Source organism: Tachyglossus aculeatus, chromosome 2 (genome assembly GCF_015852505.1).
Source record: "Tachyglossus aculeatus isolate mTacAcu1 chromosome 2, mTacAcu1.pri, whole genome shotgun sequence".
Taxonomy (NCBI): Eukaryota; Metazoa; Chordata; class Mammalia; order Monotremata; family Tachyglossidae; genus Tachyglossus; species Tachyglossus aculeatus.
In genome coordinates, this window is record NC_052067.1 from 88,456,215 (window position 1) to 88,480,852 (window position 24,638).

Here is a 24,638-nt window from a genome sequence, read left to right on the forward strand (position 1 = left end):
AGAACCCATGACCTTCTGGCTCCCAGGCCCATGCTCTATCCACTCTGTCATGCTGCTCTCTTCCAAGGGCTTAGTACAATGGTCTGCACCCACTAAACATTGAATAAATACCAACGATTGATTGACTGATGGATACAGTGCATTTCACAATCCTCAGTTTCCACCCTACACCAGCCAATTCTAGTTGTTTTTGTTTTTCTAAGCATTTAGAGGAGCAGCGTGGCTCAGTGGAAAGAGCCCGGGCTTTGGAGTCAGAGGTCATGGGTTCAAATCCTGCTCCCCCACGTGTCTGCTGTGTGACCTTGGGCAAGTCACTTAACTTCTCTGAGCCTCAGTTACTTTATCTGTAAAATGGGGGTTAAGACTGTCAGCCCCACATGGGACAACTTGATCACCTTGTAACCCCCCAGCGCTTAGAACAGTGCTCTGCACATAGTAAGCGCTTAACAAATGCCATTATTATTATTATTATTATTTAGTACGGAACTCTACATGCAAGAGGTGCTCTACAAATTCTGCCAATGACGACAATGACAATCTTGTCTTCACCTTCGGAAATAATGAAATGGGTGAAACTAGACACAGCAATTCACTGGCTTTTCTCTCTAACAAAGTTTCTGGAGTGATTTTGTTCTGAAGATTAAAGTTTTACACCATCAGGCTGGGAACATCCTTTTAACCCAGCGAGGTAAGTTCCCTTGTGTTCCCTGTGTATTTTCCCACACAGGATCATTGGACAAAACAGAAAACTTCTCTCAAGTCCTCTTTTCAGAATGTTAACACACTTTAGAAATAGTCTTGGGTTTAGGGTGTGTTCAGTGAGCTCATCTGGATATGTTTTTATCTATAGAGGTGATTAGGCTTAATAAAGATTAAATGCATTCAGTGCCATCTTGAATTACCTTCATTGTACCACTCCTGAGGGGCAGGGTGCTGCTGCTTCCATAACCCTCTTCCTGAGCGTGAAATTATTTTTACGAGACATTTCGTAACTTCTGATCTCTAATTAAGAGCTGTTAAAGGTGGACACACCAGCAGTCTTTTCAAACGTATTTTAGGATTCTGAATGAAGCTGCCCAATTAGAATTTGAATAAAACTACTCTCAAAGACCAACTCGAAATAGGCCTGCTATTTCCTACTCAAGCTCTTTCTTATACCACTCAAGCTGTTCATTTGCAGGCCTGGGAAGTTAACTATTTAGTTTATTCAACTTACCATTTTTCGCCTGAATCTCTTGGAGCATCCCCTTGAAGAACTATAACAAACTTACTGATTTTGCCAGTCATATTTACAGCCAACTGAATCTTCCAAACCAAATGTAGAAGAGACATCATTTTTCTTGCTAATAAATTCCACTGCAGTAGAGAGAATCGAGCCCCACAATAACTTACTTTGTTACCCAGATAAGGGCCTGGGGCTGTCCAGTAATATGTCTGAGGTAGTTTCGTCCTGGCATCCTCACTGTTGAAGCTGAGTTCCTGTGGTCTGTCAAAGTCATCCTGCAGAGGTCCAACTCTAACAAGGCCAGGTAAGTCAGTCAAATACCAGCCGTTCATGTCGTGAATCTTTAAAACAGAAACCGGAGGTTCGTTAGGGAGCTTTCCACTGGTACTTCGCTCATCCTCTCTGTCTTTACTGTAAAACCTCTAAGAACCTTGAAGTTGACCATGGAAAATTCAGGAAACAGAAACCTTTCCAGTTTAATGAAAAGGACTTGCTATCTCATTGCTGCCTAAAAGAGAAGCTGAAGGAGAGGTCCAAATTCAGAAACAAAAATTTACAAAAATGTACCATTTTTAGACAGCTGTGATTTACAGCAACTAAGAAACCAAGGTTCAATTTCATTTTGAGACCTTAGGTATGTCATTACACTGGTCAGGATCCAAATCGGTAAAAATTCTGGGTACTGGCCTAGTGGAAAGACCAAGGTCCTGGGAGTCAGAGGAAATGGGTCCTAATCTCGGCTCCACCATGTCTGCTGTATGACCTTAGACAAGTCACTTAACTCTTTTGTACCTCAATTACCTCATCCATAAAATAAGGATTAAGACTGTGAGCCCCATGTGGGACAGGGACTGTGTCCATCCTGATTACCTTGTATTTACCCCAGTGCTTAGAACAGTGCTTGGCACATGGTGTTTAGCAAATACCATTTCTTTTTAAAGAGAGCCTCAGACACTTTGTTTTTTCCAGAACTCCTAAATTCCACATCCTCAGATCAGTTCCTTTTTAACTCTGCTTTCTTAGCTTAATATTGAAGTGCTGCAGACCTAAATATGCTTCACAGTGCACAGCTAAATAATGAACGAGTCTTGTCAATTAACAAGGTAACTTTTAACAAACTCAGTGAAAACCCATGGGTACTAAAATCATCAGAACTTCCCTTGTGTTCTATAATCAAGTGCTTGGAAAAACATCAAACTACTATGGAGCCAGAAATAGTATTGAACAGGATATGGCTTGCAAACATGCCTATTGCAAATGAAGTATATGAATTTGTGTGCAAAGGTGTGAACTTTTTATTCATTTTACAAGTTCAGATGTTTTGGGGAATTTTTAGCACATATCTAGAAAAGAAACCAGTGTAAACATATCAGGGTGAAAAAAAATGTATATACAGAATACTTTTCCCCCATGGAGCACAAGGCACTTTCCAGACAACATTTTGTTAATCCTTTTAGCAGCCTTGTTTCATAGGGAATTAGTTGATATTTGTTCAGTGATTTAATCTTTTGAAAGATCTGTATAAGACTTGGCGTTGGTAAAAGTTTGAATGTCACACTGCAGATGGGATGATTATGTCTTCTGTAGCAAGCTGTGACCTCCCAGGGACATGGCAAAGTCATGGCTTAGTATGAACTAAGTGAAATAATGGGTGGTCGAGTGCTTTATTTCCCACATGTTTTCTCAGCGAAGAGGTAAATGTGGTCAACAACCCTCCAACAGGTTGGGATGACCAATGCCCTGAACTACCATGAAATTGGAGATGCTAGCCTGAAACTTAGCTCCTCTAGCCACAGTTCCCTATTATATTTTTGTATTGTTTTTTGGTGTTTGCCTTTGTCCTTGCCATTTAAACTGTTTTCATTTCAATTGTTTTATCTCTTCTTGTTTATCTGTTATCAGCCATTTCCTTTTCACCACTTTTCTCCACCTTAGGGGGCCAGGGAAAGCCATACTTCTTCCCCCAGGGCTTCTTAGTACAGTGCTTGGCACAAAGCAGGTTCTTAATGAATACTATTAATAGTAAGCTCTCCTCAAAGCTGAATAGGATGGGTCATTAGAAGTTCTATAGTACCCCCTCATTAGCTCAGACCACGTTGATTTCAAATGTGAGCAAGAAGGAAATGAGAGAGGGGAAAGATAGACAAAGGCACATTGATTTCTTCATCACTCCAGAGCGTGTAGAGAAATGAAGGAAGCATCTGGGGAAGATTCAAAAGAAGGGTAAGATGCAGTCTCTGTCTTCTGGTTCTTATAAGAGGGAGAGTGAAGGAGAATATGAGAGCAAGCAAATAAGAGAGAAAAAGGAGAACAATAAAGAGGAAGTGGACTCTAGCACTCTAGGTGTAGATGGAGATCTCCATCCACACTTTATCTAGGGTTAGGGCTTTCACTCTGTGGTTCCATTTTCAAATTTCAAATTAGAGCTCCTAATGGCTAACATATAAATATATATATATATATATATATATATATATATATATATATATGTGTGTGTGTGTTAATGGCATCTTTAAGCACTACTATGTGCCAGGTACTGAACTAAGTGCTAGGATAAATACAGGACAATCAGTTTGGACAGAATTCATGTTCCACATGGGGCTCACAGTCCTAATTCCCATTTTACAAATAACTGAGGCACAGAATCAACGAATCAATCATATTCATGGAGTATTTACTGTGTGCAGAGCACTGTACAAAATGCTTCAGGGAACATACTATAACGGAGTCGGTAGACATGTTCCTTGACCCCAAAGATTTGCTCAAGGTCACACAGAAGACATAATTAACTCTCTGTTCCAACTGCTAAAGCAGTACCAATCAAGGTTTAATTCAGAAGGGACCTCCCAGTATCTGAAATCCTAATTCCCTTTTTTAGTGGGCAAGAAAGAGGTAGAGGGTAGGGAATACTCAGAAGGAAGAGGCAAAGACACACCACCGCAGTGGTTGCAATATTTTTTGGAATGCACATTTCCAAGTTGTTTCAAGAGATACTTGTCTTTCTGGGACAGTGTACTGGGCTATCTGCCACTTCAACACAGCTTTTAAACAATTCTGATCATAGAGGCATAAAGAATGCTAGCTTCCTCTGAAAGAAAATCCTCCCTTGTTTAATGTAATTGAGTAAGTTCAGTAAACAAGACTTTCAAAGAAATCAATGTCTGCCTCAAGAAAAATGAACACACCATAGAAGCCCATGAGTGTAATAGATTCAAGAAATGCAGCTTACTTTCTTATATGTCCAGTAGGAGTCTGTGCAGGTAGTTGACACCCCTGAACAAAAACACTCCTCACAGCCTTTGGGATTGTCCTGTTGCAGATTGAAGAAGCCTGCTTTGCAGCGACTACAGTCTTCTCCCTCAACGTTCTCCTGAAAAACAAACATACACACATTCAGGTTTTGGGGCTGGAATGGGTTTGTCTTCAAAGTAGTAGTCTTTCACCGAGTGAAAGACAGGAGGAGAGAAAATGAGAAAAAGTAAAAATAATGATAGTGATATTTTCTAAGTACGTACTATGTGCCAATCACTATACTGAGCTCTGAGGGTGATACAATACAAGCTTATTGGACACAGCCCCTGACCCAACTGAAGCTCATGGTGTAAGGAAGAAAGAGAAAACATTTCTTATTCCCATTTTTACACATGAGGAAAGTGAGGTATATACAAGTTATTCATTCATTCATTCACTCAATAGTATTTATTGAGTGCTTACTGTGTGCAGAGCACTGTACTAAGCACTTGGGAAGTACAAGTTGGCAACATACAGAGACGGTCCCTACCCAACAACAGGCTAACAATCTAGAAGGGGGAGACAGTTATTTGACCTGCCTAAGGATACACAGCTGGTAGAATAGGATTAGAACCCAGCTCTCCTAACTCCAAGGCCCATGCTTTTTCTATTAGGACACACTAGCATTTAAATGCCCTATTATAAATTGGATTTTGGCCTGTATATTGAATGATATTCATAATCACGTTTCTTTTATGGATGAAAATCCTGACTGAAAGGCCATGCCCAATTCTACAACTACATGATGCCTGTGACAGTGGAAAGTGACCGGAAAAAAGCGAGGGAAACTAATCATCTTTAGTATGGGTACACCACATATGGAAGGAGTGTAGTCATTTAACAATACTCAGATTTTCTAAAGCTGTTTTAGCTTTAAATGGATGGATTCTTTTCCATCAAAAAGGGCTCTCTTTAATCCTAGGCCCCAGTGCATGCAGCTGAGTTGATAAAGTATACTATGGACCAGCAGAAGATGACTGATGATATTAAAAAAAATTGAGATGGGGCAACTGTGGAACTGTAGAGCAATCTGATCAATCATTACAGTAAAGCCTGCCATGAGCTTCTTAAATAGAAGGGATTAATTTGAGGAGGGAAGGAGGTAAATGTGATTTGATTTCAAACAAAATGAAGTAAGAGGAAATAAAGTGGGAGGAACACGAAAATATCCTAAGACCCCAAAAGGAGAGAGAACAGTTATTCCTATGGATTTTCTGCCCTCCAATGAGTTTCCCCACTATGCTCTAACTTCCTCCCTTTGGATTTCAGCATCCAGATTAGTCCACCAGTGTCTTCTTACAAAATAAAACCTCCAACAGAGAAGGATAGATGAAAAAGGAAACTTTCCTAGGCCTGTTTTGATCTTTTAAGCTTCAAGCATCCAGGGATTCATACACATTTAAAGTATTAGCACCAACACCATTATTATAGCTTCTCTGAGCAGGCTTCAGCAGGGGTTAGCCAAAATAGAAGAATTTTCACAGATTTCAGAACTACAGTAATGAAACCCCAAAGCACTGAAGGAAAGAATTGCCATAATATAAGCCAGTCAGAAGCAAAAGGATAGAGTGGTATGGAAATTTAATCTTTCCCAATGCCTAGGCACACAAAGTTGTATGGTATACTGGTCTTTGTTTATATAATTTTAATCAGATTAATTTTGATGATTTCAGTCATTATTAAATTTCTGTATTTCTCTCCTCTCCTTCCACCCTTCTCTTCTTTCCTATCTGATTTCTTTTCTCCCTCCTTCTCCTCCATTCTATCCTTAGGGTATGAAGCATGGTCTAGGGGATAAATCCCAGGCCTGGGATTCAGAAGAACCTGCTATCGAATCCCAGCTCTGCCACTTGTCTGCTGTGAAACCTTGGGCAAGTTACTACATTTCTCTGTGCCTTGCCTTTTGGATGAACTGTGCTGTAAACTCCCTCTACACTGTAAGCTCATTGTGGGCAGGGAACGTGTCTGTTATACTGTTGTACTCTTCCAAGCACTTAGTACAGTGCTCTGCACACACTAAGTACTCAATAAATATGATTGATTGACTGACTAGCATTAGCCGAAATGGCTTGGCCATAAACATGTGGCATTGAACACAGATAGTATTATAACATAATACTAAAAAAGCAATCCTTCTGTTATAGGAGAACTGAATGTATTCATCTAGCATTTATTTATCTGGCTCTGGGGAAAGATTTTTCCCCATTAAGTTGATCCCTTTAGCACAGAGATCAGTAACGTCTTTGTGAAGCAGTACCAAACAAAATTAAATTTTTGATCAGTTCGTGCACAAAAATCCAATCACAGAAACAAAACAAACATTTGTAGTTGACTTCATTACTGATGTGTAATTGTGAATAATCTTAAAAATTTAAAGGGGAGAGAGAGAGAGAGAAACAGAAGAAAAAAAGGAAGAGGGGATAGAGAGGGAAAGAGAGGGTAAGGGAGGGATAGAAGGAGGAAAAGGAGGGGACAGGATGGGAGGGAAGCAGGGAGAGAACAGGGTGGGCACATGGTGGGATAGAAAGGAATGAGAAAACAGAAACATATTCCAGATTGTTTTTATCTGGGAAGTGGGGAAGGTGGGTACCAGAATTGTCATGTACCAAGATTACACATTGAGCAGATTTGTTAAAAGGATTATTATTCAGTTATCACTAATGAAATGGTCCCTAAACTATATGGAGGTGGAGGGAAAGGGGATGTGGGAGGACACAGGCTTAGTGGAAGAAAAGAATCCTACAAATTAAAAAAAACCCATAACTATAAATTAATGGTGGACAATAATAATAAAAATAATAATTATGGTATTTGTTAAGCACTTACTATGTGCCAAGCACTGTTCTAAGCACTAGGGCTAGATCCAAGGTAATCCGGTTGTCCCATGTAGGGCTCACAGTCTTAATTCCCATTTTACAGCTGAGGGAACTGAGGCCCAGAGAAGTGAAGTGACTTGCCCAAGATCACAGAGCAGACAAGTGGTGGAGCTGGGATTAGAATTCACGTCCTCTGACTCCCAGGCCCAAGGTTTGCCACTAAGCTATGCTGCTTCTCTGAGAACAAAGGTGAGGCAGATCTCACCAGGCAAAGCAGAAGGGACTGCACAATTTCTGCTGCCACCACTAGTCTCTTACTCAGGGTGCACTGCCTCAGTGGCCCTAAAGGAACGAGGCAGCAATGGCAGGGGTGACATTAAACTAATTTCACTCCATTCTCCTCCTACACCTCTTGTGCCCACAACTGCTGCTGCTTAACTGGACTTCTCTGGACTTGACACACTTGGGAACCAAATTTCCTTTTTCCTAGTGCTCTTGAGGACCACATTCAGTCAATAAATGGCTTTTATTAAACCATTACTGTGTGCAAAGCCCTGCACTAAGTACTTGAGGAAAAACAATATAATAAAGTAGGTAGATGTGATTCTCTGCCCACAAGGAGCTTACATTCCAGAGGGGCAGACAAGCATTATGGCTTAGTGGAAAGAGCACAGGCTTGAAGTCAGAGGTCTAATCCCGGCTCTGCCACTTGCCAGCTGTGTGACTCTGGGCAAGTTACTTAACTTCTCTGTGCCTCAGTTACCTCATCTGGGGATTAAGACTGTGAGCCGCACATGGGACAATCCCAGTGCTTAGAACAGTGCTTGGCACATAGTATGTCCTTAACAAATGCCATCATTATTATTCTTCCCTTCTAGACTGTGAGCCATTGTTTGGTAGGGATTGTCTCTATTCGTTGCCAAATTGTACTTTCCAAGTGCTTAGTACAGTGCTCTGCACACAGTAAGTGCTCAGTAAATATGATTGAATGAATGAATTAATTAAAAGACGACATATAGGGGAAAAGGTAGAGTAATGGCTAGGGTCGTAAATGGTGTGGGGCTGACAGTGGGATGAATAGGACTGTGATAGAGGGTGTGCTTAGAATAAGAGGGGTTTGGTTGGCTTAAAGATTTATCAGGGTGTCCTATCAGTGCTACGAATCCTGAGGTGAAGGGGATTAACTACAACCCAACATGGTGCCGACTAAGCAGAGTGGCTCAGTGGAAAGAGCATGGGCTTTGGAGTCAGAAGTCATGGGTTCAAATCCCGGCTCCGCCAAATGTCAGCTGTGTGACTTTGGGCAAGTCACTTAATTTCTCAGTGCCTCAGTGACCTCATCTGTAAAATGGGGATAAGGCTGTGAGCCCGCCGTGGGACAACCTGATCACCTTGTAACCTCCCCAGAGCTTAGAATAGTGTTTTGCAAATCGTAAGCACTTAATAAATGCTATCATTAACCTCTGACTCCCAAGCCTGTGCCTTTCCACTAAGCCATGCTGCTTCTATAAGCAGGTGATCTATAAGGGAATCCACACTCTTTGGCATCAGGTGGGACAACCTGATCACCTTGTAACCTCCCCAGTGCTTAGAACAGTGCTTTGCACATAGTAAGCACTTAACAAACACCATCCTCATCATCATCATTACATGAAATAATCTGACACCTATCTGAGGCTCACTCCCCTCCTCATCCAAGGCACCAGAGATGGGAAGAAGAGATGGAGAAAAAGGCAAAGCGGCTTTGTCCTGGCCTTCCGAATTGGGAGAGCTGCCACCACCACTGCAATGTGAAATTGTTTCATTCCATGAGCTGGTACGGAGCCAGTTTGGCTTTCCCTTCATCTCCTTTCTGTTTGGGGTGGCTCCATAACATAGACAGGACAGGGGGATTGTAAGCAGCGCACACGCTTCCCGGTTCACTTCCTGTCCCCGCAATCACCATAGGTGCTTGGGCAGACTCCATCCCCAATTCAGCTGCTGTGGGACTCTGCTTCAGAGGGAAGTCCCACCTTCCTCTTCCCTGGTGCCTCTCTCTGCTTAGAATTCCAGGTGTCTTTGTAATTTAAAAGATGCAGACACCAAACCAGGAGGCACTATAAACCACCACTGTATGGAATCATCCTGAAGGATTTCACCAGATGAAGTTTCATTGTACAAAATGTCCCAACCTGTCATGGGACTGGGTGAAAATCAGCGTTTGTGGCACCTGGCATGGGGGCTGCTTTTGTTCAAATGGCTCCCTTCTCTGCCTGCCTTGGCTGGCCCAATTCAGTGCCACCCCTGATGGCATGCAGCATAAGGGGCTTCAAGGGAGGGGATGCTGCTTGCTGTCAGGAAAGGAGATGGATAGTCCCCCCAGGCACCAGGTTGAGGAGGGCAAGAACGATGCCAGATCACCCTGGTATTGGATGAGGACAACACTGCTTCCCAGGCCAGTTAGGGCTACATCCTGCCTTCAATGGGCAAGGAGTGGAGCCCCCATTTTGTCTCTACCACAACTGTTTCCATCCCAAAAGAACATAGAAGCCAACTGCTTTCCACCCAAAAAGTGGTGGGAGAGATGCTAATGGTGCCACCCTCTTAAATGGGTGTCTATGCTCAAGAGACATATTTGATTCCAAGAATAGCTGCATGTAGCTAGTGAGCCATATGTGGCTGACTCCTGCTCTAGCAGAAGCCATTAGAAGGTCTCGGTGCTATGAAGGGCCTACCCTTATTCCCTACTTCCAATCCATTTACAGCTGAAGCACTTTCTACAGGAGAATAGACAGTCTCAAGGGAAGACAGGATGAGGTTCTGTCCTCCTCTCTCTCCAGATTTGTTTTCCAATGGCTCCAGAATCACAGACCCCTAAAGACCTGCAAGCATCTTACCTTTCTAAATCAGCTCATCCTTGCTTCCCTCGCTTACTTTTAGCCCTGAGATCAGGTCTCTTGCTCAGATTCCTTGACATTCAATTCATTCATTCAATCATATTTACTGAGTGCTTACTGCATGCAGACCACTGTACTAAGCACTTGGGAGAGTATAATATAATAGTAAAGAGACACATTCCCTGCCCATAGTGAGCTTACAGTCTAGAGGGTAATTCTAGAGGTAATTCCATGGAGTTCCTGAACGAGAACAACACCTGAGAACCAGGTAGGGTAGGTGGACTAGTACCTTCACAGAGAGAAAAAGTGAAACAACATCCTGACTCCCTGCATATGTATGGTTACTCTCCATGCCTTCTCCTTAGCTCTACTTTATCATTCCTGCCACTCACTCATTTCTCACTGCTAGCTCCCAAAGCCATGTCCATTTTAAGCCATTCATTCCTTAAATCATATTTAATGAGCACTTCACTCCATGCATTCTTTCCTACTTTTGTTTTTGTCGATTTAAGTTGCAATGCCCCTCTAGATTGTAAGCACCTTCAGGGCATGGATCATGTTTACTATCTTTATTGTTCTATTCAAAGAACTTATTGCAGAGCTCTGCACAAGGTATGTTCTCAATAATACTATTGATTGATTCCTTCTCCCTATTTGAAGTTTTGTTTTGTTTGCTTTTCTGATGTTTGTTAAGTAGTTTGTGCCAGGAACTGTTCTAAGTACTGGGGTAAATACAAACTAATCAGGGTGGACACAGTCCATGTCCCTCACTGGGCTCACAGTGTTAATCTCCATTTTACAGAAGAGGTAACTGAGGCCCAGAGAAGTGAAGTAACTTGTCCAAGGTCACACAGCAGACAAGTGGCAGGGCCAAAATTAGAACCCACTTCCTTCTGGCTCCCAGGCTCATGCTCTGAAAGCGCTCCACAAGAAGGGTCTAATGCAGTTCCTGCAGTGTTTGCCCTAGGCATTTTCTCTTGATTTACAGGGTTAATCACATCAACTGCCCTTTGTTCACAGCACTTTGGTAGTTCTTCCCCATTCACGATCAGAAAGGTGAATTCACATGGACTCCAGTGAAAAATGGTGCTCTGGGGCCCCAGATGAGTCATGCCAAGTTGGTACCCAGAGCAGGCCAACCTACATATTCCCAGGGGATGCAGACTTGAAGAGGTGGTTAGGACCACCTTGTACTTGTACTTCCCAAGCACTTAGTACAGTGCTCTGCACACAGTTACCGCTCAATAAATATGATTGAATGAATGAATGAATGAATGAATGACCAGAGAAGCCAGGGAGAAAGTAAGGATTGTGGCTTTGGGTGTTTGGTTTCTAAAATTAATTCGTTAGAATTAATTCCTGTTCCTGTGAACAACGGCCCTGAGGCAATATTGGAGAAGAAGTTGGTCCCAGGAGAAGAACCCACAAAATAATATTAAAATGAGAAAAAAAAATGCAGAGAGGAAGTCACAGTCTCCTCCTTCTTCACATCCTTGCCTCCTACCACAAGATGGTAAACTTACTGGGGGCAGGGAATGTGACTCCCAACTCCACTCTCAAGCTCTTAGATCAGTGCTCTGCACATAGTATTCAATAAATATCTTTGATTGATTGATCATTTGGTAAGAGTTTAATATTTTCTCACATTTCACCACAACGAAACTCTTCTAAGAAATGTAACAGTTCTGCCCTGCTGTTTTTCCTAAACTAATGATTTAGCTGGGAAAGTATTTAAATTTAAGATATTTTATTCCTATATGTTACAACTATACCCATGCCTATGTCTCTCTAGACTGTAAGCTCACTGTGGGCAGGGAATGTGCCTGTTATTGTGTTGTACTCTCACAAGTGCTTTGTACAGTGCCCTGCACACAGTAAGCAATCAATAAGATCAATCTTTGCAATATACTTGCTTTAAGCCACAGTTTGCTTCCTTGCTTCCTGTTAAAATATAATGACACCTCACTATAAGAGGGCAAATTGAGTCATTAAAATTTCATTGAACACCAAAATGGTATCTGTACTACACAAATGAAATCACATCCACTTGGGTTTTTCACCCTAGGAAACAAGGTAAATCTTGTTTTCTTTCTTTCTTCCTTTCTTCATTTATTAAATAATCACTGATATCTTGAAATTATTTCTCCATTAGGTAAAGGAAAGGACAGAGAGACCCGTTACAGAATGGTCATGAAATTTGATCTGACTTCTTTTGTTCCCAATTTGTTTATTAGGCTCTGCAGTGTGGTTGGTTTTACCCCAAGCTCCCCTATTTTTCAGGACAATTCCTTTCTGGAGGAAAGGAGCACAGCCACAATCACTCCTCAGAGTTCCTCCTCATGACTGTGCCCTCCTCTAAATTAGAAACCTCTTCTGGGGTCCATGTTTAACCGAGACTTGTTAGCCAACAGGTGATTGTATTGATAAAGTTACCAGCATGCCTCCTGCAATTTTTCCAAGCTTTTCACTACTATAATTGGCTGAGTATTCTTTCAGTCATGCTTTCCCCTTGGGGTATTTAGAGTTTGTTATGGGCTTCCCTGAGTTTCTTGGTCTCACTTTCAGAGTTATAGAGATGCTGACCCCACCTCTTCCCTAGTATGGCAACTCGCACTCCAGGCCCTCCTCGTGAGTGCTGGGTAAGGTGACACGCTGCTTCACTCTGCACCTTCCTAGTTCCCTGGGTGAAACAGGCCTGCTCGCCAATTCTGGGAGGAATCCACAATCTCTGTAACATGCCGCATGTATATGTATGGGAATTCCAATCTTTTCATTTAACTTCAGGGAAAACACATTCTTCTTTGGAAAATAGAATAGTGAGCTCGATTCTCTCACTGCCTTCCTCTGGAATTCAGAGATCTCCATCCTCTCCCCTCTTCCCTGAACCCTGTTCTCCAGAGGGACCAGATGTGCTCATGAGCCACAGCTAGTTGAGAAGCAGAGTGGACTAGCAGATAAAGCATGGGACTAGGAGTCAGAAGACCCTGGGTTCAAATCCCTGCTCTGTCACTAGTCTGCTTTGTGAGCTAGGGCCAAGTTACTTAACTTCTGTGTATCTCAACTGCCTCATCTGTAAAATGAGAATTAAGACTGTGAGCCTCTTGAGAGAGAGGGAATGTGTCCAACACAATTTACTTGTATCCACCCCAGTGCTTAGTACAGTGCCTGACACATAGTACTGAACAATACCAGTTATTATTATTATTATTACTTCAGTGGCACAATCTGGGCCACAAGAGGCCCAGCTGGTCTCACCTTTGGAAGCTCGGGTCATCCAATGATCGGAGTGTCTTTGGACTTTCACTCTGACCACCAGGGTCATCTGAGAGGCCAGGTAATAATAATAATGATGATGGTATTTGTTAGGCACTTACTATGTGCCAAGCACTGTTCTAAGCGCTTGGGTAGATATAAGGTAATTAGGTTGTCCCACGTGAGGCTCACAGTCTTAATCCCCATTTTATAGATGAGGTAACTGAGGCACAGAGAAGTTAAGCAACTTGCCCTAGGTCACACAGCGGAACCAGGATTAGAACCCACAACACAGAGGAGCAGCATGGCTCAGTGGAAAGTGCACGGGCTTTGGTGTCAGAGGTCACGGGTTCAAATCCCAGATCCACCAGTTGTCAGCTGTGTGACCTTGGGCAAGTCACTTAACTTCTCTGTGCCTCAGTGACCTCATCTGTAAAATGGGGATAAGGCTGTGAGCCCGCCGTGGGACAACCTGATCACCTTGTAACCTCCCCAGAGCTTAGAATAGTGTTTTGCACATAGTAAGCACTTAATAAATGCTATCATTAACCTCTGACTCCCAACCTGTGCCTTTCCACTAAGCCATGCTGCTTCTATAAGCAGGTGATCTATAACGGGATCCACACTCTTTGGCATCAGCTCTTCCTCTCAGAACCTGGGGGAGGAAGGCTTTTGGCAAGGTTTCTCACCATCCATGAAAGTTCTGAAGTTTCCTATAGTCTGGCCTGATTCTAGGGCTCTATCCCAGGCCTCTACAGGGGAATAGCTGGGTTGGGCTGGATTCCCTAAGAGTTATGGCTAATAGAAGCAGGACACATGAGGTTGCCGAAAGCCCTGCCAGGATTTGATGTTACTTCAGGCACACAGGGACCTACAGGCCCTAGGCGCATAGTACCATACTCCTCAGTGCCAATTCAAGCAAGTGGGTGCTGAGTACAGGAATGACATGCATATTTCTAGATATATATGATGATGGTATTTGTTAAGCACTTACCAGGTGCCAGGAACTGTACTAAGAGCTAGGTTAGATGCAAGCAAATCAAGTTGGACACAGTCCCTGTCCCACTGGGGCTCAGAGTCTCAATCTCTATTTTACAGATGAGGTAACTGAGGCGCAGAGAAGTGAAGTGACTTGCCCAAGGTCACACAGCAGACAAGTGGCAGAGTCGGAATTAGAACCCACGACCTTCTGATTCCCAGGTCCGTGCTCTATCCACTGCGCCATGCTGCTTCTTTATATAAATTGCATGTGTGTGTATATATGTGTGTATGTGTGTGTGTGTGTATATATAAAATATGTATATTCATTCATTTAATCGTATTTGAGCACTTACTGTGTGCAGGACACTTTACTAAGCGCTTGGGAAGTACAAGTCAGCAACATATAGAGACAGTCCCTACCCAACAACGGACTCACAGTCTAGAATATATATATATATATATATATTCTATATATAGATATACACATATATATGTATATATACCTACATATACATACCCAGAAGAAGGCAAAGATAAACCACTTCTGTATTTTTTTTTACCAAGAAAATTCTATGGCTACACATACCAGAACAACTACAAGTATGGCAGAAGATTGGACATTAGGGGGAAAATATGTCCACAGAGTCACTATGTATCAGAAATGACTAGACAGAATTTGCTACATAACCATCCATATATACTTTCATTCATTCATTCAATCGTATTCATTAGGTGCTTACTGTTTTCAAAGCACTGTACTAAGCCCCTGGGAGAGTACAATATAACAATAAACAGACCCATTCCCTACCCACAATGAGCTTACGGCCTAGAGGGGAAAACAGACATAAATATAAATTAATATGTTATAGATATGTACATAAGTGCCATGTGACTGGGAGAGGGGATGAATAAAGGGAGCACGAATGTAAAGGTATGTGTTGTCCATCTCCTGCAGAAAACCATAGAAGGCAGCTTCTATGTATATCATCATCATCAATCGTATTTATTGAGCGCTTACTGTGTGCAGAGCAGTGTACTAAGCGCTTGGGAAGTACAAGTTGGCAACATATAGAGACAGTCCCTACCCAACAGTGGGCTCACAGTCTAAAAGTATATATATGTATATAAGTTTGCTGTTCCCCTATATTACTCCAGGGAAATATAGGGTATATTTTATTTACAGGCTCCTCTAAGTCATTTACATGTGCGTGCAAGCATGCATGTACATAAACACACACACATAAAATGAGTTGTGAAGGCAATGTTCAGTAATAGAGGTAGTAGCTTTGTATTTTTTACCGAGTGCCCTTGTGTGTGTGGCAGTGGCACAGACTGAAAATTCAAAGTCTCTAAAAATATGTAAATGGCCACTGCACAACAAGTACATCTCCAAAGATAACTTTCTAAAATGATGTTTGTTTTTCCCCCTCTCCTTCATGATTTCTTAATTAGTGCTTATTATGTACTTTAAATCGTCTATGCGTTGCCTCAAGGGCCTTGGTAGGGGGTGTCTATGAATAGGATTATAATTACTCTCACTAGGAACTCAAGAGAAGCAGTTCATGAATGAGTTTTCCCACAGAATGTTGCTAATGGTCACACATCTTGGAGCTTTTCTGGCAAATACTAACTTCAAGACCAAGTTTAGAGACACACTGTACATCGTGTTCCCTTGATCTTTTTTGCATTCTCCATTTTTGAAAAGGATTAATCAATCAGTGGTATTTACTGAGATTTACTGTGTGCAGCTTACTGTACTAAGTGCTTTGGAGAGTACAATTGAAAAGAGTTTGCACATACAATCCCTATCCACAATGAGCTTACAGGTATAGGGATGAGCTTTCTCTTCCATTTTTCTGATGATTTTTTATTCCTATGCTCAGAAGTGTCTCTCCCAGTGCCTAGTGGATAGAGCATGGGTCTGGCAGTGAGAGGACCTGGGTTCTAATCCTGACTCTTCCTTGCTCTGTGACCCTGGACAAGTCTCTTAACTTCTCTGTGCCTCAGTTGCATCATCTGTAAAATGGGAATTCCATACCTTTTCTCCCTCCTACTTAGACTGCGAGCCCCATGTGGGATCTGATTATCATGTATCTGCCCCGGCTCTTAGTACAGTGCTTGACACACAGGAAGTCCTTAAGAAATACCACAATTATTATCATTATTAGTATTGTTGCCAGTATTATCATTCTTATTATTTTACCTTCCTCCAGGCCACTCCACAATAGTCCAGTCCCACTCTGTCCCCTCTTTAGCCAGAGACATCAGAAGAGGAGATCTGTCCCCACCAAAGACTCATGTCAACCTGGTACATGAGTTAAAGGCGATAATACCAGTCTCTTGTTCATTTTATTTACCTTACCCCCTATGTTCACGTGTGGAGAACAAAGGTTTCCAAGGTAGAGGGTTCCTGTGAATAGAGGTTGCTCTCTGACACAGCCTAAGCTCATAGCTTCTGGGGGAGGGATGGGGGTGAAGGCCTGGCTCTGGTACTAGTGCTATTTGGATTAACAACTCTGCAATACTAGCCAACCTTACATGGGACTGTGGAACCTAGATCCACTCCAAGTGACACAAGCAGCTTCATAAGACAGCTTCAGATAAGACCACAGGGGCTAATAATAATAACAATAATAATAATAAAGCAGTATTGGTTAAGTACTTACTATGTGACAGACAATGTGCTAAGCACTGGGGTACATACAAGTTAATTGGGTTGGACACAGTCTCTGTCCCACATAGGGCTCACAGTCTTAATCAGCGCTTAGAACAGTGCTTTGCACATAGTAAGTGCTTAATAAATGCTATCATTATTATTATTATTAATCCCCATTTTCCAGATGAGGTAAATGAGGCACAGAGAAGTGAAAGGACTTGCCCAAGGTTAGAAGTGGTAGATCTGGGATTAGGAACCAGGTCTTTCTGATTCCCAGCCCTGGGATCCATCCACTAGACTATGCTGCTACCTCTTCTCATCTCGGTCACCGAGTCTGAAAACTGAAGCATGAGGGGAAATTCCAACCTCCACTCTTTACTCCAATTTCATTATTATTGCCAGGATCTCTGATAGAAATGCCTAAAGGAAATGCTTTAATGGTTTCATGATTAAGGGAAAACATAATGGCCTCAAGCCCATTTATTGCTCTCAGGATACGCACACTGTGCTTTACTTGGCCTTCTTTTTCACTTTTTTTTTTTTTTTTTAAGTGAATAGGCTTTGGTAGGTGCAATCCAGGAAGTGGTTCTCAGGATGGTGAGGGTTTCTGAAGTGGCTTATCTTCTCTGTATTTATAAGTGTTTCTGTGAACAGTGGGGGAGCCTCAGGAGTGTCAATCTCTGGTTCACCATTTTGCTGGGGTGAGCCCAGTCACCACTTAAAACACACTGCCGGAGGATCCCATTCAGAAGAGATAATGGATATTTATCAGAGCAACAGCCACAAAAGCTAGAGGAGGAAGAAGAGCTGCCTCCCTTTTGTGGGATAAGAAGGCGATATCCATACCTTGCAGATACAGGGCCCAATGCAGGGGTCTTCATTTGTGCTCCCCATCACAGTGCAGTTACAGCGAATGCAGTCAGGGTAGCCAATGTACCCCAAGGCACACCGATCACAACTCCGTCCTCCAAATCCACTTTTGCAATGGCAGAATCCAGGGAGTAGTCCTTCAGAGAGACCAACCAGAAAATAACAAATCTCAGAAAAGCTCATACCCATATTAGCTGAATCCCTGGTGCTACAGAGAAGACCTGCCTAGAATGTTCCAGCTGGAAGTATCATTAATGGACCTAACAACAATGCCCTCAGTGACGGGGGGCGGTGGGGGAGAGAAGGGAAAGCCCCACCCTGATAGGTCATTTACACTGGTAATTCTCCACCTGACTGAGGGCCAGGACTTCAGGGAAATAATAATAATGGTGGTGTTTATTAAGCATTCTTACTATAATAATAATAATAATAATAATAATGGTATTTCTTAAGTGCTTACTCTGTGCCAGGCACTGTACTGAGCACTGGGGTAGATGCAAGCAAATTGAGCTGGACACAGTTCTTGTCCCATGTGGGGCTCACGCTCACAATCCCAATTTTACAAATGAGGTAACTGAGGCCCAGAGAAGTGAAGTGACTTGCCCAAGGTCACACAGTAAACAAGTAGTGGAGTAGGGATTAGAACCCATGAACTTCTGACTCCCAGGACGATGCTCTACCCACTATGCCATGTTACTTCTCATATGCCAAGCACTGGATATATGCATTGCAGAAAAGAAGGTAATCCAGCCAGGTACAGTCCATATTCTACTTGGATTTGCCCAGGTGAGGGAATTCTAGACTTTTCCCCCTTCTAGAATGTAAGCTTATTGTGGGAAGGGAATGTCACTGTTTATTGTTGTGCTGTAGTTTCAAGGTACCTGGTCTAGGACAGCAGGCCTGGCATGTGCTCCCGCCTGCCCAAAGAGTGAATTCTAAGGTGGCTGCCACTAGCAAACACTGTATGGGTCAAAATATCATTTCATTTTGTTGTTGGAATACATGATATAAAGATGATTCAAAGCTGGATGTGGGGTACACATGATGTAGGCACAGAGGAATCAAGAATAAACTGCTTTTCACAGAGACTCCCAGTTCTAAGATTCTCTTTGGGTGGAACAGATTAGCTGCTGCAGCACAGTGCTCCCTCCACAAAACCTGAAGAAGACTATGGCAGCTGTTGCTGAGGTGCCTCCTGTTTTGACGTTGGATTCGGAGCCACAAAGAGCCTGAAATTCTGCTCCTCTAGCCACAGTACGTTTCATTTATTTGCACTGTCTTTATGTTCCCTAAGTGTTTTCTTTCATCTCTCCACATGTCTGTCACCTGCTCCCCCATTTTCATTTTTAGATGATGAACCTTCTGAAGACTCATTGACAACTACATAATTCATTCATTCATTCAATCATATTTATTGAGCACTTACTGTGTGCAGAGCATTTTACTAAGCGCTTGGAAAGTACAAGTTGGCAACATATAGAGATGGTCCCTACCCAACAGTGGGCTCAGAGTCTAGAATAATAATAATAATAATAATAATGTTGGTATTTGTTAAGCGCTTACTATGTGCAAAGCACTGTTCTAAGCGCTGGGGGAGATACAAGGTGATCAGGTTGTCCCACGTGGGGCTCACAGTCTTCATCCCCATTTTACAGATGAGGGAACTGAGGCCCAGAGAAGTGAAGTGACTTGTCCAAAGTCACACAGCTGACAAGTGGCGGAGCTGGGATTTGAACCCATGACATCTTGACTCCAAAGCCCGGGCTCTTTCCACTGAGCCACGCTGCTTCTCTAATAATAATGGCATTAATTAAGCGCTTACTATGCGCAAAGCGCTGTTCTAAGCTCTGGGGAGGTTACAAGGTGATCAGGTTGTCCCACGGGGGGCTCACAGTCTTAATCCCCACTTTACGGATGAGGTAACTGAGGCACAGAGAAGTTAAGTGACTTGCCCAAAGTCACACAGCTGACAGTTGGCGGAGCTGGGATTTGAACCCATGACCACTGACTCCAAAGACTGGGCTCTTTCCACTGAGCCACGCTGCTTCTCTGCAGAATAAATTCTATTAATAATAATAATAATAATGATGGTATTTGTTAAGCACTTACTATGTGCAAATCACTGTTCTAAGTGCTGGGGAGGTTACAAGGTGATCAGGTTGTCCCACGGGGGGCTCACAGTTTTAACCCCCATTTTACAGATGAGGTAACTGAGGCACAGAGAAGTTAAGTGACTTGCCCAAAGTCACACAGCTAGTTGGAAGAGCTGGGATTTGAACCAATGACCCATGACTTCTGAAGTATTAGTACTTCTTCTTCTTATGTATTTTAGGATTGAACCAACGCTTCTGCCTAGACCATTTAGACAGGCAAGAGAGGTACTTCCTGAGAGAATACTTTGAGTTTACAGTAGAAAATTAAAGGTAATGCAATGTTTGCTTATTCCCTTCCTCCAGGATGATCCATTGTTCTGTACTCTGTACTGTTATAAAACTAACCTTGATCATTGTGTGGTAGGATAATCAGTGTCTTGATGTAATCACCTGGCCAATTACAGACCTCTGGGTGCTTTATTTTACAGCTCTGTTGTACACCTTGTTTTCCACTGATCTATTAAAAAGGGATGAGGGCAATCTCTCCCAAACACAGGCTTGCCAATACTACACAATGAGTCCAATTAAATGGCATCCTATAAAAATGACCTTGAAATGTAGTAGTTTTTGAAAGGAATGTAAAGAAGGAATCCAAGGAGATAAAAGAAGCCTTAGTTGCAGTTCAAGGTTTCCATGTTAAAAGAAAGCTGCTTATTTCCTAATATTCAAAGAATGTTGCCTATGCTGAGACTCAGGATCAAAGTTCTGTAGTTTAGTGGCAGCGGGAAATGTTTGTCTATCAATAGGACTATTCCCTCTCTTCAAATTGATGAGGTGGAAAATATTTTAGCATTGTTATTAATCGTAATTATTCTTTGGAAAATAGCAAATCTTGGGTTACAGTGGGTCTACACTAGTAAATAAGTAGCAGAATTACAATTAAACATATCCCCCACTACTTTCGTATTTCTAGAGCAAAAGGAAAACACTGTAATCTGAAAAGTCTAGGTGGCAGGGGGCAAGTGTGTTTCGGGGTCATGAATTACATACAATTTACTAGTGCAGGTCAAGCCACAGAAATAGGTTGAAAATGTAGTAAATGGTGAGACTGGTCTGACCAAATATACCAGTTTGACAAGGGCAGGTTTGTCTAGATGGTGAAGGTTGTCACAGGATCTCAATTTCTTCAAATATCCTGGAGTCAAAGGGGACCCTTGTTGTGAGGACCCGAAGCAGCGTAGCTTAGTGGAAAGAGCACAGGGTTTGGAGTCAGAGGTCATGGGTTCAAATCCCAGCTCCACCAATTGTCAGCTGTGTGACTTTGGGCAACTCACTTAACTTCTCTGTGCCTCAGTTACTTCACCTGTAAAATGGGGATTAAGACTGTGAGCCCTCCTTGAGACAACCTGATCACCTTGTAACTTCCCCAGTGCTTAGAACAGTGCTTTGCACATAGTAAGCGCTTAATAAATGCCATCATTATTATTATTATTACGAAATAAGGGTGGGGAGAAGAGGGGTCAAATGATTCTCTCTTCATTTCCTTAAAATGGAAGACTGTACAGCGCCTTCCTCTCTGTCTACCCTCATGTTCTTCAGTGGCCAGTTCTCTACAGGCTTAAAGCCTCATGCTATATAAGTTTCACTGTAGAACTGTTTTGTATACTTATGTAATACTGGGAATGGGTCAGACTCATGATCCACCTAGCCAAATATTATGTCTCTGACAGGGATACAAGGCCACTTGGAGAAACACTGCATTGATTGCCCTCTCATGGCTAGCTTTTCCCTCTTACATCCCTAACTTTCCCTCTAACCCATTATGGACAGCTACTCCTAAGTTACCCAGACCCCTCTAAAACCTGCAGGCAACTAACATTAATTCAATTGTATTTACTGAGCGCTTACTGTGTGCAGAGCACTGTACTAAGCACTTGGAAAGCACAATTTGGCAACAAATAGAGACAATCCCTGCCCAACAACGGGCTCACAGACTAGAAGGGGGAGACGGACAACAAAACAAAACAAATAGACAGGCATCAGCATGAACAAAGGTTTCATTGGTTTTCACCCCCTTAATAATAATGATAATAACAACGCTTGCTAAATGTTTACTATGAGTTAAGCACTGTTCTAAGTGCTGGGATAGATACAGGGTAATCAGGTTGGACACAGTCCCTGTCCCAAATGGAGCTCGCACTCTGAATCCCCATTTTACAGATGAGGTAACTGAGGCCCAGAGAAGTGAAGTGACTTCCCCAAGATCACACAGCAGACATTAGAACCCAAGTCCTTCTGACTCCCAGACACATGTTCTATCCCCTAGACCCTGTTGCTTCTCATAGCGCTTGTACTTCCCAAGCGCTTAGTACAGTGTTCTGCACACAGTAAGTGCTCACTAAATGATTGAATGAATGAATGAATGAATAAATAGCCAATAGCACCTGTATTCCCAGGCAATCTCCCAGTCAAGTACTGATGTTTGTGGGCCTCACCCACATGATTTATTGTTTATCTCTACTCTCATATACTCTAAACTGTTGTATAGTTCTCAGTTAATGTCCACTAGTCTTTCCCTTTAAGCTTCTTGCAGATTTGGACATCATATTGTTCATCTTCTTCATCTTTTAGTGCAAAAAGCCTGGGCTTGGGAGTCAGAGGTCATGGGTTCTAATCCTGCCTCCGCTGCTTGTCAGCTATGTGACCTCGGGCAAGTCACTTAACTTCTTTGTGCCTCAGTTACCTCATCTGTAACATGGGGATTAAGACTGCGAGCCCCACGTGGGACAAACTGATTACCTTAGAACAGTGCTTGGCACATAGTCAGCACTTAAATACCAAAATTATTATTATTATTATCATCTTCTCTGTATCCCTCAAGCCCTAGGATAGTGTATGCACACAATCGTCATTCAATCATTCCTCTTGACTGTGAGGACGATAATGATCAAGGATTTTGACAGTGAATAGGAACACTGAAGAAGTAGTGTTGCCTAGTGGACACAGTATGGGTTTTAATCCCAGCTTCACTACTTGCCTACTAGGTGACCTTGGGCAAGTCGCTTAACTTCTCTGGGTCTCAGTTTCCTCTTCTGGAAAATCAATCAATCAATCAATGGTATTTATTGAGTGCTTACTGTATGCAGAGCACTATACTAAAAGTTTGGAAGAGTACAATATAACAGAGTTGGTAGACACATTCCTTGCCCACAGTGAGCTCACAGTCTAGAGGGGATTCTAAAATGCGAATTAATACTTGTTTTCCTTCTCCCCTAAACTGTGGGTTCCAAGTGGGATAGGGACTGTGTCTGATCCGTTTATCTTGCATTTACCCCAGTGCTTAGTACAGTACTTGGCGCATAGTAAGTGCTTGACAAGTACCACAATTATCATTATTGTGATACTAATACTAATAATAATAATAATAATTGTGGGATGTAATAATGATGATAAAAATCTCCAGAAATCTAAAAGAAATAAATAAACTAGGAGTTGGACAGTTAGACTATAATTCAAATGAATTTATTATTCTCAGTTCCCACGTGAATGTTGAGAGCAACAAATGATGCTTTTGGCCTTTCCCTTTAATATTACCATAATCTCACTATTTCAACTCTCACCTCGTCTGGCATTTTTCTCATCCTTGACACAGATGTCACTCAAAGATCCAATAGGATCACAGTAACAAGGATGGCATGGTTGTTGATCATTGGGTGTGACCTAGAAACACAAATATATAATCAATAGGCTTATTGTCAATCTTCATAAAAAAAATACAAACCAACTCTTCTAATTTGAAAATAACATAAACTGAAGAATATTTCTGTTGGGTAGAGGGAATAATTACTTAACAAATAAAGCAATTCTTGGAACACGCTATTGTTTCTCCATAGTCAGGGCAACGTCTAAGACAAAACCTTCAACCATCTCTCCTGTAACATTTTGTCTGCTGAAATACTGCAGAGTCATAAAAAAAGTTTTGACAACCTCAATAATTTATTTCCAAGTGCAATATGAAACTTAATGCCAAATAAATTGAATAATAATTATCAATAGCTCATTTTTTTAAGGTTCATTATAAAATAATTACTTTTTCCCCAAGAATTTTGGAGACACTTAAGAAAATGAGCTATCGATAATCATTACTTGATTTATCTTTCAATATATACCTTAGTGCACTTGGAGATGTATTACTAAAATGTATTACTAAAAGTATCATTTGACTAGAATTTGAGCAGCATAATTTTCAGATGCAGCCTCATCTTTAACAATGTCATTAGATAAATCTGCAAAAGGCAAGCTTTTCCAACTGTAAATCATTCAGTCGGCTAACATTTTCTTTACTCTTCACCCATAGCTTTTTGTGTCCATAGTGGACAATAAGCTTTAAAATGAAAAAACCCTCTGATTTTCCACAAATGTTTTGATGAAGCGTCCAGGGTAGCTCTAGATAGTCCTGCTCAAACATTTGTTGACCAAAATGTAGACAGGGCCACAGGATCTTCATTTGTTGGGAATGAATGTAAGTGTGCAAAAGTCAGTTTTTTATTATGGCATTTGTTAAGTCCTTACCGTGTG

General features: G+C 41.9%; 1 protein-coding gene across 1 annotated transcript in view; it reads right to left on the bottom strand.

The window, feature by feature from the left end:
* Window positions 1-24,638, bottom strand: part of LAMA2 (laminin subunit alpha 2) — a 633,073-nt gene that overhangs the window by 326,260 nt on the left and 282,175 nt on the right. The window contains exons 9-12 of the mRNA XM_038760171.1: window positions 23,681-23,780; window positions 17,944-18,104; window positions 4,455-4,595; window positions 1,393-1,566 (exon numbers count right to left, since the gene is read on the bottom strand). Of these exons, the coding sequence (XP_038616099.1) occupies window positions 1,393-1,566; window positions 4,455-4,595; window positions 17,944-18,104; window positions 23,681-23,780 (576 nt within the window). The remainder of the gene's footprint in view (window positions 1-1,392; window positions 1,567-4,454; window positions 4,596-17,943; window positions 18,105-23,680; window positions 23,781-24,638) is intronic.